The sequence below is a fragment of the Lissotriton helveticus genome, chromosome 7, assembly GCF_964261635.1.
Source record: "Lissotriton helveticus chromosome 7, aLisHel1.1, whole genome shotgun sequence".
NCBI lineage: Eukaryota > Metazoa > Chordata > Amphibia > Caudata > Salamandridae > Lissotriton > Lissotriton helveticus.
In genome coordinates this window covers 1,331,124,024-1,331,141,528 of record NC_136068.1, presented here as the reverse complement: position 1 = coordinate 1,331,141,528, position 17,505 = coordinate 1,331,124,024, and the positions used below count along the sequence as shown (strand labels likewise).

General features: G+C 45.0%; 1 protein-coding gene and 1 long non-coding RNA gene across 4 annotated transcripts in view; one reads left to right on the top strand and one right to left on the bottom strand.

Annotated features, from left to right (window-relative positions):
* Positions 1 to 17,505, top strand: part of LOC144767395 (uncharacterized) — a 442,933-nt gene that overhangs the window by 404,579 nt on the left and 20,849 nt on the right. For all 3 annotated transcript variants that reach the window (XM_078650843.1, XM_078650841.1, XM_078650842.1), the window contains one exon: positions 3,522 to 3,555. In XM_078650843.1, coding sequence (XP_078506969.1) covers positions 3,522 to 3,555 — 34 coding nt within the window. The remainder of the gene's footprint in view (positions 1 to 3,521; positions 3,556 to 17,505) is intronic.
* The window catches only part of LOC144767396 (uncharacterized), a 73,690-nt gene that overhangs the window by 37,124 nt on the left and 19,061 nt on the right, over positions 1 to 17,505 (bottom strand). The gene's annotated exons all lie outside the window — the stretch shown is intronic.

Sequence of the window (17,505 nt, the reverse complement as noted above, 5' to 3'; positions counted from 1 at the left end):
GGCCAATACCAACAACCATGTTTTGGAGCCCTGTCTTAGACAATAGTTTAGCTATGCAACAGAAAGTGTAAAAGACATTGCATTACATGAATCAAGAGAAATCTGTAATTGTGATATGTAAGCGAGACTCTCATACATGTAAACAGGAAGGACCATATTTAGCAGTGCACTAATTGTGAAGTGCCTATCGTCTACCAAGTGCAAAATATTATCAATTGAAACACCATGAAAAGTCAGCAAAAATCAATCTGGTTCATGCAAACAACTATGGACCTCATTTATTAGGTTTTGGCGCAGGGCAGCTCCAAATGGAATCTAGCTAAGATGCACTGCGTCAAAAGAAAAGGTCAGAAATGCGCCTTACCTCTTAGATACGGCGCATTCCTGTCATGTTCTCCTGTGCTGGTGTACAACGGCCTGCCATGTGCCAACTTAGGCACACTTGCTCCATGGTGCAAGGGTATCTGCTTTGTAGTGGTGATTGACTTTGTGCAGGAAGGCACACCTTTCTGCACAAAAACAATCACGAGAGGTGTTTTCCTCTTTCTGTGTGTGCTGTAGAATGCAGCACACATAGAAGGAGGAAAAAAGAGGCGAAATACGGTATATTTCTACTTATTGCACATCCCTAATGCCTCCCCTGAGATGGTGATAAAACCTGACACATGCTCTATTTTGTGGTACTGTGGTCAGGCAGCTCTAGCATCAAGAAGAAATTCAAGACCAATTTAGAAATTAACATAGATTTTTATACTAATTTAGACACCAAGATCATCAGAATCAGGGAGGTACTTTCTGAGTTATCGTTTTTACGGAAAAACAGTAAAATAGCAAAAGCTGTTATACTTGCAAACGTTTGTTAGGGTTGATCTCTTCAACTTCAGGTGCTGATTTCTTGAACTTAAGGTGCTTAAGGGCCAAGCTCCATAGACCACTAGCAGTTTGGTTGTACCTGCCCTTGTGTGCCTGGGTGCAGAGGTGCCGGTTGTGATGGTAGCCTCAACTGGTATACTGTAAAGTCAATGGAGAAACCTTTTAACAAGAAAAAGGCTGCAAATGCAGACTTGAGATAAGTTCGGCAGAACGCAAAGGGGGGCTCGGCTCTTGAGGGTCCCTGGAGCAAGGGGTTACCATGAGTTGGCTCGGACTTGGGCTGTAGGGCTCAGGTGTAAAGGTGTTGTGTCTGGTGGATCACTTGTGTTGGAGTCTCTCACTTTTTAGGGTCCACCTGGTGATAGGGGCTAACAGTACAGAAGGACCACTCTTGATGCTGGCCTCAGTTAGGCTGACATCCCTCATCAGTAGATCGGTGTTGGCAAGGCTGGTGTCCAGGCTGGACACTTAACATGCCTTGGCTGTTGCAAGGGCTCTGATACCAAGGGTATTGGTGCTGGGGGACTCCTAGAGGGGGCAGCAGCTCAAAACTTTTTGGGGAGATGGAGCTGACCTCTGGGACCCAAGAAGTCATTCTCCTGTTGACTTATTCCTCAGTGGAACTGGTGGTCAGCAGAATATTGTACTGGGCAGATGTGACAGTGACTGCAGACTGCAGGGAAGTGGCTCAACCAGTTCAAGGGAATGCTAACTGGTTGGCGAAATGCAGGCAGCCCTCCAAGGCTTTAGGAGGATGCACAGCTGTGGGAGAAGTCGAGTCTTTGCAATTATCGGGACAGCAGCAGCCAGGCAGGGTTTGGCACCAATTCCAGAGCTGGTCCACATTTCTTGCGTTTTCGGCTCTCCTTTGTCCTTCTTCTGTTCCCAGTAGATGAATCTGAGTTCCTGATATCCTGGGGACCCCTAAATATTGAATTTAGGGGACTGTTAGATAGTAACTAATGGTCTACTAACCCCTGGGGTGACTACCCCCTCCTATATAACAACTTCCTGCTAGGAGTGGGTAAAAAGCTGAACAAGAGTTCCTAGTTTCACCATAATCAAGATGGTGAAACCCTTCCTTCGTTGCTCACTTCAGGTACCCCACCCTAGAAGTGTGACTAGCCTGAGAGTGAACACATCTTCTGACTAGCTAATTTCCCCAACCGTCCTGGTTTCAAATTGGCCTCCTTACAGGGGGCGGCATTCACAGGTCTGCAGGGGAAGCCGAGGTCAAATATCAAAGGTGGGAGAGGCTTAGAAGACTCTCACCTTGATATACTAAAGCACCAGCCATCCTACTGGAGGAAATGTGTGAACACCTTCTTAGGGAGCAGGCATTGCTTCTGACCTCAGAGAGCGCTGTCCGTTACCTGAAGGCGTTCAGAACTTATCTGTGGTGGAAGGCTGGATAATACCAGTCAGCCAGCACACTAAGAAACTAGTAGGATTCGACTGGCACTTCTAAGGTGTAGTCTGGGTGCATGTCAGGACAAATTCGATACTGGCATCAGTGTGGATTTGTCAAGATGAGGTGTTTTAATGCCAAACACCATTATTTTCATTGAAGCCATTATGTACTTGGTTTAACAATTGAACATGTAGTTTGTTTTAGGGAAAGAGCATTGGCACTGGGGCCTGGTTAGCAGGTACACAGTGAACATCCGTCGAAAAACATCAGTACCAGTTGCAAAAAGTGGGGGTGAGCATGTCACATTGGGCACTTTCCTACACCCACCGTTTCCATCCAGCAGGACACTATATGCTTGAAAAATGCTGCTTTGTTGCAAAGCCGTGTTAACCTTGCCGCATACCTGCAGCATGCCAAAGGATCTTCAGTACTTCATCCCTTCAGACAGCATACCTTAGAATCAACAGCTCTCTCTCCTGCCTCTCTCTTTGAGGAGAACTCATAAAGCTTACATTCCCTAGAAACTCAACAGAGCTGGTGGAAGGACTCTCACTTTTCATTCCGGAGAACTAACAAGGTCATGTTGAAAGGAAAGGTAAATATCTTAGCTGTTGCTCATATTTGGCAGTTCAGAAGTGGAAAGTTCCCTTCAAGGTGAGCATTGTAGAGCAGAACGCATGTGGGAATATGCAAACAAAATTAGACAGAGCATCCTGCAATATACTAAAAAAACAATCTTGTGTTACTTAAATGCAAAGTAACACACACAAAGTAGACAAAAAACATGTGATGTTACTATATATCCAGGTCTTTAACATACGTTATCATCATGAAATTTATTAAAACACATGGGGCCGTATTTATGAAGGCCTTGCGCCGCCGGTGCGTCACTTTTTCCAATTTTAAAAGTGGCGCACCGGCGGCGCAAGGCCTTCATAAATAAGGCCCATAGGGTCTCAAATCGCCGGATTCTTTTTAATAGGCTTTCCTTCTTGTCTGGTACTCTGGAGTGACAGATTCCGTAATTGAGCTAGTGCTAGGAAACCTATTTTAGGTAGGCATGAGCTTTACAAAATATGCATAATAATAGGGGGGGGTTGGCGTAATTCAGTGCAACCTAATATTTTGTCCTTGACCTCTTACTTATGTTTACCATACATAGTATCATTGTGTTTACCTTTAAATTTGCAGGGTGATGCATTCATACTAACAGACTTTTGCCTTCAATCTCTTTCAGAGCGTACCATTTCAGATACTCCACTCTGTGAATGGTAAGTTTAATTGTGCTAACATAATATTTGCATATGTAAAATTATCAGTGGTTATAAAGCCCAGTACATTGACCATAGGGAGTGAAGAACACATATCTACCAATTCGGTGCTTACTGTCGAGGACTAATAAAATTAAATTCATATTGCATCAAGAGAGTGAGTGGTGAATAATGCTATTTATTACAGTACTAAATATTCGACCATGTCTGCAATTCTTTTTTTTTTTTTTTTATTATAAACTTTTATTGTCGTACCAGAGTGCAGTACACAGCCTGTGGCCTACAACCCAGGAGGGCCGGCAGCTATCAATCAGGTAGTACATTCGACCAAAACTGGAACACTGAACACAGCCATTTAGCCAACATCCCGGAGGCTCGGCGGCATTGAAATCACTCGCATCAAAAGACAGTATTCAAGTAGGTCGAAAAGCATCATAATGGTAATGACAGCCAACCCCTCCTCCCAAACATTAACCCATGTGTACCCTAAGCAGTAGGGTGCAGTATCTCACAGGGCGTAGCACTGACACTCATATCACAAGTAAACCAAAGTCTTAAGGCCGACCCCAACAACCCCCCCGCCCACTACCCGCCAGCAGCTTGCCCTTTTCCGCCTCTAACTAGCTGATCGGAGTTCCCAAGAAGTCTAACCCATCTCTTCTACCCACCGAATCCCATGTAGCCTCCCTACTAACTATCACTTACATAGTGTGAGCGCCGCATACCACCCCTCCAGGCTCCCAGCCAGTCAGTTCTACCCTAGCTCCGGCTCAGGCTTCACACTACGTCCTCCCCGGTCTCCGCAGCAGGTTCCATCTGAACTGGTCGATCGTCTGCGTGCCGCTCAGGCCCTGATTCCCCTCCCGAGTCGTCTACATGTGCATATGACTTATACAGACCCCAGAAGTTTTTGGGGCGGCTCGTGGGTGGAAGCAATTCGCTATACGTTTCTGATTGGGTACAGCAATACAGCATGTCCCTTGCCCATCTCTTCTTTGTGGGCAGCGGGCCCCTCATCCAGCAGACAGCCACAACGCATCTAGCCATTAGCAGAGCCATGTCCGCCAGGCGTCTCAACGCCACAGGCAGTGGTTTGGAGTAACCCAACAGTGCCAGCGCCGGATCGACTGCTATCTCCACCTCCAATATCTGACTGAGTTCCGAAAAAACTTCCCCCCAGAATTTGCTAATGCCAGGGCAGCTCCAGGCCATGTGCAGAAAGCCAGCCGATTGTGTGTGGCAGCGTTCGCACTCCGCCGTCCGCCTCAGCCCGTACCTATGTAGTCTCTCCGGCGTGTAGTATACTCGATGCAGATATTTAAAGTGCACCAGTCGGTGCCTCCCATTCAGAGACAATCTCTTGGTGCTAGTGCAGCAGTACCTCCACATCCCGTCATCTATCTGTGTATGAAGATCGCGCTCCCATGCCGTTCTAGCTGTGGAATGCTGAAGCTGCGTATGTCGAGCACCCAGTTTATTAAGATTGGTAACCAGCTTGCAGGGGGATACGTCTTTATCACGTAGGTAAGTTCCGGAACCTCAGTCGGTTCCACCAGGCCCGGGCCCAAGAGTTCCTGCAGCGCGCTCCGCACTCTGTGATACTGAAAGCGCGTGAACAACGAAGCCGCTGTCCGTGTGGCGGAGGGGACCTGTTCCCACGTCCTCACTGTGCCGTCCACAAAGAGGTCTCCTAACGTCATGATGCCCAGCTTGTGCAGCGCCGTCGTGACACCCTTCTCTTTGAGTAATGGGAGCCATACAGCCCATTCCACACATAGTTGCGGGGAATATAATAGTTCACAACCCTGGGCACGTATCAGTGCATGCCATGCATGATTCGTGGTTTTAATAGAATCCAGTTTGCCCACGCTGCGATCAGCCGGGCAACAAATAGTGGCCGGCAGGGGGAGAGGTTCCGCGAACAGACGTTCTAGTATTACATGGGGGATATCATGCCTACCATGTAACCAAGAGTGCAGGTGCACTGCCTGCGCGACCCTGTAATATCTTTCCAGGTCCGGAGCGCCTAGTCCCCCCATCTCGTAAGGTAGAGTCAACACGCTCCATTGTATTCTTGGTTGCTTTCCCCCCTAGGCCAGTTTGACTAGGACTTGTGTAAGCTGTGCGAAAAATGCCTTGGATAGGACAACCGGGATATTCGAGAACAGAAACAAGAATCTCGGTAAGACCACCATTTTCATGATTGCAATCCTGCCCATTAGGGACAAGGGGAGCTTGCACCACCTCTCGACGTCGTCCACCAGTTTGGAAAAGGCCACACCATAGTTCTCTCGGATCAGTATGTCCGGATCAGTATGCAACTGTATCCCCAGATACCGAACCGGGTCAGCCGACCACTGTAGCGGGTATTCCATCTCAAACGGAACCGTGACTGGCGTTAGCGGAAACGCCACCGACTTCGTCCAGTTCACCCTCAGGCCCGAAAGTGCTCCAAAGCGCACAACCTCTCTGAGTATTGACTTAAGATTCGTTTCAGGGTCGCGGACATACAGCAGTGTGTCGTCTGCGTATGTGGAAATGCCTATTTGTATGTTGGGAAATTGATGCACTCTAGCGAATGGTATTCCCTGATCGCGCAAGTCAGGGGCTCCGCCACCAGTGCATATAGTAGGGGGAGAGGGAAAGCCCTGCCTAGTACCTCTGCTGATGTCGAAAGGGTCAGTGACCGTTTCTCCAATCCTTAGCCGGGCCGTTGGTTTGTAATACAGGGCCCCCAGCATTTGCAGAAAGGGCTCGCCCAGCCCCAGTTTCCTCAGCACTCTTGACAGGAACGGCCATTCAACTGAGTCGAACGCCTTTTCCATATCGAGGAAAATGGCGAGAGCCTTATTCTCTTGTCGGACATGTTGCATGGTGCCCAGGACTGTGCGGATGTTATATGTGAGATTTCGTTCTGGAATGAAGCCAGCCTGCTCCGGCGCCACGAATTCTGGAGTCAGTAGGGCGAGGCGTGTGGCTAACACTTTAGCATACAGTTTGGCATCCACATTAATTAGGGAAAGGGGTCTATAGGAACCACAGGAAGTGGGGGGCTTACCAGGTTTCAGGATAGTGATCAGTAGTGCTTCCCTCATAGAAGGCGACATGCTGCCTTCTACGCAGATGTCGTCGAATAGGGATATCAAATGTGGCATTAAGATGTCTATGAATGCCTTGTAAAAGCCCACTGTGAGTCCGTCCGCCCCTGGGGCGCTGCCCGTACGCATTCCACCCAACGCATCCCGTATCTCGTCTTCCTGGATCGGAGTCATCAGAAACTCCCTTTGCGCTTCCGTCAAAAAAGGCATTTTGATGTAACTGAGATAGTTGTCAATCTCGTCCTCCATCTGGGAGAATTTCGACTTGTAGAGATCCGCATAGTACCCTCTAAACTCACCTATGATCTCCGACTCATCAGTAAGGATCTCTCCCTTGGGGGTTAGTATTTCATCAATCACCAAGGGACGCCTTTCGTGGCGCATTATTCTGGCCAATACTGAGCCGGGCCTCTCACCCTCCCCATACGCCCGAGCCGTAGCATACTTGCCCATATGTTGCAGTTCCCTATCCGCCTCCTCACCGTATTCAGATAGTAATTGTGTTATCTGTGCCGTGGTGTCATCTGTCGGATCTGTCAGTTGTCTTTTCTCAAGATCCCTAAGCTGCGTCTTGAGATGCTGCAACCTTAGTCTTATGGACTTCAAAACACTAGAGTGCTTGGCCATGGCCATCCCCCTGATGTAACCTTTGAATGCATCCCATAGAGTCTGGAAACTGTCCACCGACCCCAAGTTAGTCTCAAAGTAGGTGTCTATATCATTAGCCATTTCTCCTCTAAACACCTCGTCAAGCAGAGAATAGGGGGGGAATCGCCAGATGAATGGCGGAATTCACCTTGTCGGCATTGTCAGTGTCAGGAGAACAGGGGAATGGTCAGATAGGGTACGGGGAAGCACCTCCATACTATGAACACAAGGGATCACTGATTGTGAAGCAAGGAAATAATCAATTCTAGTATGTGTGTCGTGGAAAGCCGAATAGTGCGTGAACCCTCCCTGTGTGGGGTGCCTAAATCGCCAGACATCAGCAAGGTCGAGTTTGATCAGTTCCGCCTGCATGTGGGAGGCCGCCGCAGATGGCCGGCGAGGCGGCCCCCTAGACCTGTCCAGACCCGGATCGAACACGAAGTTGAAGTCACCCCCCCATAGAATTGTGGATGTAGCCAGAGACCTGCAGCGGCCGGCCAGCGCAGCGTAGAACTCAGGGTGGTCATAGTTAGGCAGGCAATTAACAAGAGGTCCTCAAATAAGGCCCCAATGATATGCCTATTGACCTGTATACATTTTCTCCGGAAGTATGGGCCCAGCTGCTGTGTAACTGTTTCAATGCTATGTATATGGCAGAACATCCACAGTCATGGCACACCGCTGTTACCGTACCCATTTTTTTAGAAGGGTAACATTTATTCATTAGGGTGCTTCTGGCCGATATCTCTACTGGACTTGGCTGTGAAGTTGGCAAGGAGAGGTGTACTGGCATGTCTCCTACATGGGATAGTGAGACGGACACACTGTCAGAGTTGCAGTAGGAGTTTCGTGAAGGCCTTGGCATGATGGAGCAATGCCTAAACTTGCTTCTGCTGGTTAACAAGTATACTTTTGCAAAGAAGAGCTCTGTCTACTTGGCATTTGTGGACCTTTCCTGTACATTCGACAGTGTGGTCAGGTCCAAATTTGGGAGATCTTATCCATTCTAGGGTTGAAGGATGACTTGGTACTGTTCCTGAAAGCATTAATCTACCTGTCAGCTTTAGTAAGGACTGGCCCATCAGGTGAGCATACAGATAGCACCAAGCTAGGGATAGAGGTGCATCAGGGCTGTGTCTTGGCTCCTCTATTGTTTCTTTTATATATTAATGGCCTAGGCACAGCCCTGCCTAATAAAGTTTTGGATGCCGCTCAATTAGCAGGAAAAAGAACCCAGTTTTACTATATGGAGATGTTGTAATTTTATTCTCTAGAACCCATAATGTGCTTAATAGTTTATTTCAAGTATTTGAATTTTTATGGTACTTTAGATTTGGTCACTAATCAAACAAAAATCATCATTATGGTTTAAAATCTGTGCCTAGAGGGCCATCCTCTAATTGCAGAGGATGCTTGCTTAGTTTTTTTTTTAAATCTAAGTCAACATAAGATGTGAGCGTCTTTTTACAAGGTTTCACCATTGCCCAGACCCAGTATTTTTCATATTTGAGCCTAGTTATGGATGCAGGGGGAAATTCGGAACCCTGCATTGCTAAAGTGCACCCGAAATGTGCAAGCTCAGGGGGGTATATTTTTAATTTGGCCAACCACATTGGGAAAAAAAACCTGAAGCTCCCCTCTTGGAGGTATATAGAAGAAAATGCCTCTCAGTCCCAAATATGGCATAGGAATTTGGGGTTACTCCAATACTAGTCTCCTCCAAGTCAAGCAAAATAGGGTGTTTAAGTGACTCTTGGGTGCCCCCTCAAGCTCTACTTATACTATGCACCAGGACCTTGGAGTATGCTATGCTGATGTTATATTAAGCCGCCGTCTTGCTCTTGTGGTGTTCGATTTGGGTAAACCAGTATGCCTCGTTAAATAGGGATATCATCAGTAAATGTCTCTTGTGTGAAAGAGGCCTGAAGATTCCTTGGTTTACTTACATTAAGTCTGAACTGATGACGTTGAGAAGACCGACCCTTTTTTCTAACCCAACTGCTATATCTAAAACTGACTTGTTCTGTGTGAAGACTACATTTACGTAAAGGTTGAGAGTTCTCAGGAAGGAAAACAAACTTAATAAACCAACTGTTAGAGAGTATGTGGGGGTGCATAGCTCACTAACCTTGGAACCATATTTGGAATGGATTGATAGTTTCTGGGACAGATTATTACCAAACAGGTTTAAACTAGGATTCGTGAGATGGCACCTTTGCTTCCACCGCCAATTTGAGTCATCTAAAGCACTGATGTGTCCAAGCGACAAATCTTCCCCACAGAGCCTACTGCATTTTACATTCTTTTGTCAATTGTATCTTGATCTCCCCAAAAGCGTTCTAATGCCATATATTAGGGAGCGGGGAATCATAAAACCTTGATTAACCCTGGTTTATTTGCAACCACTTTATCCCCCATCTAACTGTATTAACATTTGCTCCCTTTTAGAATGTGCTATTAGCAGTAGGAAATCATTGATGTTTTAATTGGATAGCACATTTTGGGTGGATCGTAATGCCAATCTGTTTTAGGGACCTGCTGTGCATATGAAAAGATGTTGGGCTGACCACATGTTTTTATCTCTTTTCTTAATCTTTATGATCATTGGCAATGTACCTTGAGTTTCATGAGAGTTTATGCCATTTGATATTTGCACTTTATTTGCTTCTTCCTCATATGGAAGTAGGAAGGACCTATTGAGGACTGAATTAACCCTGCTAAATATGATTATGGCACCTTGAGGCACTGTTTGCTGTCTGCTTTGTAATAGTGATATGTATGTGTATGTGTTGATGGATTGTGTGGTGTATATTTGTGGTGTGGTTTTGGGTGCTTTTATGGCTACTTTTGTAACCAAAATGAAGTGAATTTGATTTGGATCATTAAAAAACTGGAAGGAAGCTAATTAGCAGCACATTACTTATTTATTTATTTAACAAGTAGAAACAAGTAATGTGTCAACCAGAAATATGAGAAAGGGCAAACTTTCATTTTAATACATCTGGCTGGAAAGTGAAAGTACAATAACCAAATGCTCTTATAAATGGTATGTGTTAGATATGCCATTGTATGACAGCAACACCAGCAATTGCAGATATACATCTCAATACAGTACAATGCAAATGATATAAAGTCGCATAACGGCTTGATACCTCCTAGTTTGAGGTCTATGTCAAAATAAATAAATGTGTTGTACAATGTTCGGGAAATCTGTGACAATATTTAACATCCAAAGCCTTCATGTTTCAATAATTGGGTATTTAGGGCTTCTTTAAATTGCTGTAGTAGTAGAGAGGCTGTGATATTCAGTGGAAGAGCATTCCAAAGTGCAGTTCCATCTGGAGGGTGGACAGGGCAGTTTCATTCATTAAGGGGTGCTGATTAAATGATCTAGGTTGAGTGAGCGACGTTTCTGGATAAATTATCAGTTTACATGGGAATGTCTTATGAGTACCTTTACTATCCAGAAGTCCATTAATGTGGCGGGTAGACCCTTACAAGCTATGCATGCTGTGGAGGGACTGATGATGGTTAGGCGGATCCTTACACATATGTTGATGGGTCCAGTGGACCCTATTGGATGTACGTTGTTACAACGCATGCTTTTACTACTCATTCCTTTACAATGCAGGTTTTTCAACGCAATTCGTTACATCGACTTGCGTTGGGGGGTGCTGGATAGTGAATAGTTTAATTTACTATTCCAACTCCAGTCCCCGTGGATAGTAGGGAAGGTGTTGGATATTAAATTAAACTATTACCTATCCTAGAGCGCCCCCCAGCGCAATTCGTTATAATGACTTGCGTTGAAAAACCTGCGTTGTAAAGGCACTGCGTGGTAAAAGTTCGTCGTAAAGGATGTTTCCCCCCCTATTGGATGATGGTGCCACAAAAACAGCCCTTGAGCTGCCTTTATGACCTTTTTTGTTACTTTTTTGTAACTTATTCTATACACTATACACAGAGGAGTGACATATATATGTTGGTCCTGAAGAATGCTTAGAACTTTGTTAGTCTCATATGGCAGAAACATGTTGATTCATATCCCTATTTTACTTCAATAATTTTAATCCTATCCACTGGGGGCATCAGAATAAAGGTTTTTCACCCACTAGGAGATAGTTTTATTCACTTTTTCAACAGTTTTTTGCACTCTGCCCCTCTCTCCCCACATAGGAGGTACTTCTCGTGCTGTAAAACACCCCACTCCTCTCCTGCAGGAGAGTCGTAGCCCACGTTTGGTACCTTCTGGCCCCAATCTGAGGAGGGGACCCTATGAGGAAGCATGTCACCTTAGGGCGAGTGAGGGTTCTCTTCCTAACACAGCAGTGCTTCTTTGGTTCCTCACACTTTACACTCACAAACATAGTGTGTGTTTATTTATTAGGGTTTGAAGAACAGCAAACAAAGTTTGTAAAAGGTCCTATTCTTAGTAGAAAGCTAACCAGCTTGGTGGTGGTTGTGGGAGTAGGAGTGTTTCTGGAAGGTCCTATAATACTGTAGTGATGAAGAGGGCAAAGGCATGATAAGATCGGCTTGCTAAAATATTTCTGGTTTCAAGTCTTTTTGAGAGCTCACTGGGGGTAATACTGAAAAAAACCTAACAATGTCAAAACTATTCCAGGTTATAATGAAACTGGAATGGATGAACAGCATCAAATAAACCTCCTATTGCCACCGTTTAGTGAAAAGGATTACAAAGGTTTTCCTGGTTGTTGTTGTTTGAATGTCAGTAAAATATTGCTCTTTTCAATCTGTGCAATGAAGATGTGGACTAGTTAGTTGAATTATTAATAGATTTTAAAAATAGGCTGTTTTGAGGTTTTTTATTCTATCCGAGCACGTAGGGTATCTATGATAACAACTTCATATGAATGCATCCAATATTTACTCATTCCTTGAATAAAAGTGATGATTAAACTCGTTGCCAGATTACTAATCATAATATTTATAGATGGGATGTCTAAAACCCATGTGGCTGGAGTTTCCAAAATATCGAATAGTAGTTCGTGACGTTATTCAACAGAGCACAGTTTGGACATATCTCAGAATATCTGCAAATCCAGTTGACTACTAGCAACAAGTTAAACAAGGCCTTTGATTCAACTAATATTTTTGAGGCTTCTGTCATACTATTTATTCCACAACATTCAATTATTCATCCTCAATCGGTTACATCTTGCGTATTACCATAACTGTGATAGTACTTTCATACTACTGGGTCAAATATTGTAGAGGTGTGTATTACTGCAAGTGAAGCGGTCTGAGTTTTGTTGGCAGAGGCAGTACCGCTGTTGCTGACATTTTCTATTGAGGACATGAGCCTTACCTTTTCCAAGCAGAACGTTGGCATGGCCCCAGGGTTGCACACGCTATGGTTGGACCAAATATGTCTGCATAAAGAAAGGCTTCTTGGTGATGGTTTCTATGCACCTGATCTGACTGATAAGCAACTTCCTTTAGAAGCACTACTACATATAAAAGTCGATCCTGCTCTTATGGTTCCCGTAGCTCTCATTTACAACACCAAATTCCCCCACATTATACGGGTACAACGGGCAGGCATGTCTGCATTCTGGTCCCTATGCTCTTGAGTCTTGAGTACATTAAAGGACCACAGAACATCTGCAGGGAGTGTTGGAGGTTAACTTCCTTTTCACAGTGTGACTAAGGAGGTGGTCATCACTGCAAATCCTAATGTGATGCAGGCATAAGCTGGAGAAAGGAGATATTTACATTGTTTGTGCCTGACAGGTTCTTGGAGTGCCATTTGCCACCTCTGAGGCTATGCCCAGTATCAAAAAAAGGTGTTCGATCTGTCAACAAAGGTAGTCTTGAGATTCAAGTGATATTAAAGATTGGTGCAAGTAGCAAGGCCCCACAGATTGTCAGATGCTAACTGTAAATGCAGATTTATAAACGGCTTAACTTTAAGGCTGTGAAAAAGGTTGGTCCCTTATACAAGGTAGAAAATGTCTTCCTGCGAAGTTTTCTTACCATCCTTAAAAGCAATCATAATTTTAATGCCTAAGGAAGCAGGAGAGTGCTTAGATGTGGTGCAAGCTGGAGTGAGACTCCAGTTGACTGTGAGTCTGGCTGTGACTTGATCCGCTAGGGGCTTGTCAAGAGTACTGAAAATGGGAAAACTCTCACAACATTCCGTTGCTGGCAGATGTCAAGAAGACTTTATTAATTGATGATCTGTCCCTGGTCTTGTATGATCCAGGCCCTATGAACCCGTAACTCTCTTTGGAACAGATGCATTTTAGGTAATAGGCCAACATCTGCTGGACTTTAAAATGGGGGATGGGGAAGTTAGCCGTGGATGAATGTTATTGTGTCTGTTGAAATAGTGCCAAGTGGATAGTTGCACTTCTTGTTTTGCTCTGCATTTTTCCTTTGCCTATTTTTGAAGAGTCTGGTTCTTATACTGATGCGTCAGGTGAAGTAGATTAAGGAAGACATGGCAACCCGAAGGTGGCAATTGCCAAACCTACATTACTCAGTAGATAATAGAGGCAGAGGATGACATGCTTTGATGGCACTCGTTTATTTTAACTGATGATATGTATATTATTCTAATACAAATGCATTTCGATGTTTCAAATTTTTTATTCCACATTGTTTTTATCTTTTCAGTGTTAAAATATAGGTATTTGTGTGTTTCAAATAAACAATTTAATAATAATAATAATAATAAGGGCTATTTGTAAAGCGCTTGGTTACGCAGAAAGCGTGTCCCCGCGCTGGAACTGAAGCTCAGAGACAGACGTAGGGGAAGGCCTAATTATTCTTGAAAAAGATGTGTTTTAAGTTTCTTTCGGAAACTCAATTCTGAGGGATCCAAGCGAAGGTTGAGGGGTAAGGCATTCCAACTCTTCGCCACCAAGTAGCGAAAGCACCTCCCTCCCATGCGGGTCCTGCTTACCCTAGGGACTTTTAGTAGGCCTCCGTAAGAGGAGCGCAGAGCGTGCGATGGTACATGCTTGGTGACAAGGTTGTGTAGTGGGACTGGCGCCTTCCCAGCAAGAATGCGATGGCAGGTGCAGAGGGCTTTGAATGCAATTCTGCTTCTTACTGGCAGCCAGTGGAGGGTCTGAAGGGCAGCTTTGGAGTTCGATCTTTTAGGGAGATTAAGGATAAGGCGGGCTGCCGCATTCTGTATAACCTGAAGGTGGTTTGTTGCCCTACAGGTTGCTCCCAGATACAGTAGGTTTCCGTAGTCCAACCGTGATGTGACGAGTGCATGCACCAGCGTTCTGCGGGCGGACGTGGGAAGGAGAACAAGGACCTTCCGTAGGCTTTTTAGAACGCTGAAACATACACCCGCCACCCGGTCTATCTGGGGTCCAAAGGAAAGGTCCGTGTCGAGCCAGATACCTAGGTTTTTGACTTCCTGACGGGCGTTGGGACTTCTCCTAGGCATGGTGGCCACCACGCAGACGACCAAACGGATGGGTTCCTCCCCACCACGAGCACCTCGGTCTTGTTGTCATTTAATTTAAGGCAATTAGTGGACATCCAGGTTGCAAGTTCTTGCATGCAAGCTCTGAAGCTGTCCATAGCGAGGTCGGGTGCACGTGAGAGGGAGATAACCAGCTGCGTGTCATTTAAATGTAATTTGTTGTTTGAATGACTAGTTGATCGATTGATTAATGGTAATATTGAAGCCATGCTTTACGTTTTTGTACTATATGATCTGGAAATAATTCAAAATAAATAAGTGTTCAATTTCCAAGCACGTTCAAACATTGCAGATTCATTACTAGTGCCACTAAATGCAACAATTCTTTCTGACGCGTGCACAATGCTAACCTACCCTAACAATGGCCATTTTTAGGGCCCTGAACTGGCTTGAAATACTTTTCCGATTGTAGTGTTGTGTGAGTGAACAATGACGTGTTATAATGAGCTCCATGTGTTACATAGTCATTGGCAAGTACCCAAGGCAGGGGAGGATGCTGTAACTCCTAACGAGATAGGAGATAAGTAACCCGAAGATCAACAGTTCTCTCCCAGAGAGTTGGACATGGTCCAGCAAACTGCTTGAGCGTGCTACTTGTGCCTCCGTTGAAGTGCGGAACCGAAGTTTGGTGTATATGGAATCAAAGCACTGCCCCAGTCCATGTAAAGCATTTGAAGATAATAAAAGCTACGCTGAGAAGTCTATAGTTTGTTGGCCAAGAACCAGATGATAAGGCTGTAAAGAGAGGTACTGCACTACTACGCAACCTGAAGTTATACATCATATGGAGTGATAATGCTAAAGGCAGATGAAACCAGGTTTCGAAACAGCAGCAAATAGCAACAGCAAATTAGAAGATTACACTGCAAACAGAAGCACTGTGAGGCAGAGATCAACTAGGTGTCAGACAGCACAAAGTGACTCTTAAAGGCAAAGCGATACAGATACAAGAAACAGTCATCTGTTTACCAGAACTGAGTAAAGAAAATCATCATGCCATAGCCGTGGAGAGAGTAACCCCAGAGGAAGCTCCTGGGGTCGTGCCTACAGAGCAATCCATACCGAAGCAGCATACTGTCGTGGGTAAATAGATGATATAATGTACAGGTAGCCAGGATGGTTTATCCAAGATGTAGGTTTATTATAAGATTAATATATTTTCCAAATCTGGTGAGGCTTCCCGAGTTCGTGCGGAGCCACTGACGGCAAGTTCAACAACGAGCGGATCAAAATCTCTTCAAAGTAGTTTCTTGCACGCTTTAAGTTCTCCAAACGTCGCCAAAATGTCGTGGGTAAATAGATGATATAATGTACAGGTAGCCAGGATGGTTTATCCAAGATGTAGGTTTATTATAAGATTAATATATGTTCCAAATAAGTTTCAGATAATATCATGAATTTAAGTAAATTGTAAATATAAAGTCCCATCAGGAGCTAGATGTTAAATGCCAGCCCACTCTTCTCAACTGTCATTCTACAGACATACAGGCACACACACATTCAGAACTCTCTGACATCACGCACTCTAACATTCTACATAGACTCTACATTCACTCTGGCTTGAGCAACTAGAAAGTGGTAGAAACCATGTACAACACATACCATCAAATCTGCTGAGTGGGGCACAGATCAATGCCAGAAATCTCCAAAATTCAGAAGCCGAGAGTGGGTATTGGAATTGTGAAAGTTAGATTTTTCCAGTGGAGGTCATGAAAGAGTTTGTGTTTCCTGTGATTATCAAAGAAGACCCAGAGGCCAGCACATCACAAGGCCTCAGAGATGGTTTGCATAAACAAGATCAACAAGCAGCGTCGGAAAGAACACTACTTTCCACATCAGTGCATTCCACCAATGGTTACAATGCAGGCGCCATTTGATAATGACAAAAAGTTGAACAGTGGCAACAGATAGACTGCCTGGATAGAGACATTTGATGATTTGCTTGATGCAGTAGATGAAACAGATAGCAAGAAAATTATCACATACCTCAGGAGTCTTGCTGGTGAAGGTGTAAAAGAAGTCATAAAGAAAATGCAGTGAGCTGACAAAATTGAATACGGGCAAATCAAAGCAGCCCTGAATCTCAAGTTCAATCCTATGCCAAATGTAGATTAAAAAAGATAGATTTTCATATAATCCCTGTCTGCTTTGCTTGGAGAATATGGAGTTCCACTTCTGGTCTTGCAGTAGCTCACTACAGACCGCCAAAGACCGTAGCCACAGCCTCAGCCTCAGATGCAATTCGGCCGACACAAACCTGGTCTAGGCAAACCCACCAAAGGCCGTTGCGGTCCCGCAGCATGGTGCCAGGTTTCTCGATCTCGATCGGTGCCCAGCGTTCATATTTTGCCAACCGATGGTTGTGACGACCTGGCAGTACACCAGGAGCTGAAAGAGTCGTAGCTGTAGCTGTTGCCTTCGCTGCCATTTTTCTTTTTTGTTGAAATCGGGCAGTCGTGAGGGTGCACTATCCCACATCCTCACTTTAAGACCTCGCAGCACCCAACCGGGACCGGGCTTGTGGCCGGGGCAGTGTAGGTGGGATCGATACCAAATGAAGACACCAAGCAAAGAAGCCGCATCCCCGCCTACTATTATTATCTATCTTCTCTTTTTGATTTGTCCTAGAGAGGACTTAGGCGAGACGTGGGGGGGGCACACTGTTTAGACTGTCTTCCGCTTCTTTCTTTTTGCTGGAGCGGCCGGTTTGCATATTGGCAAGCTGTATCCTGACAGAGC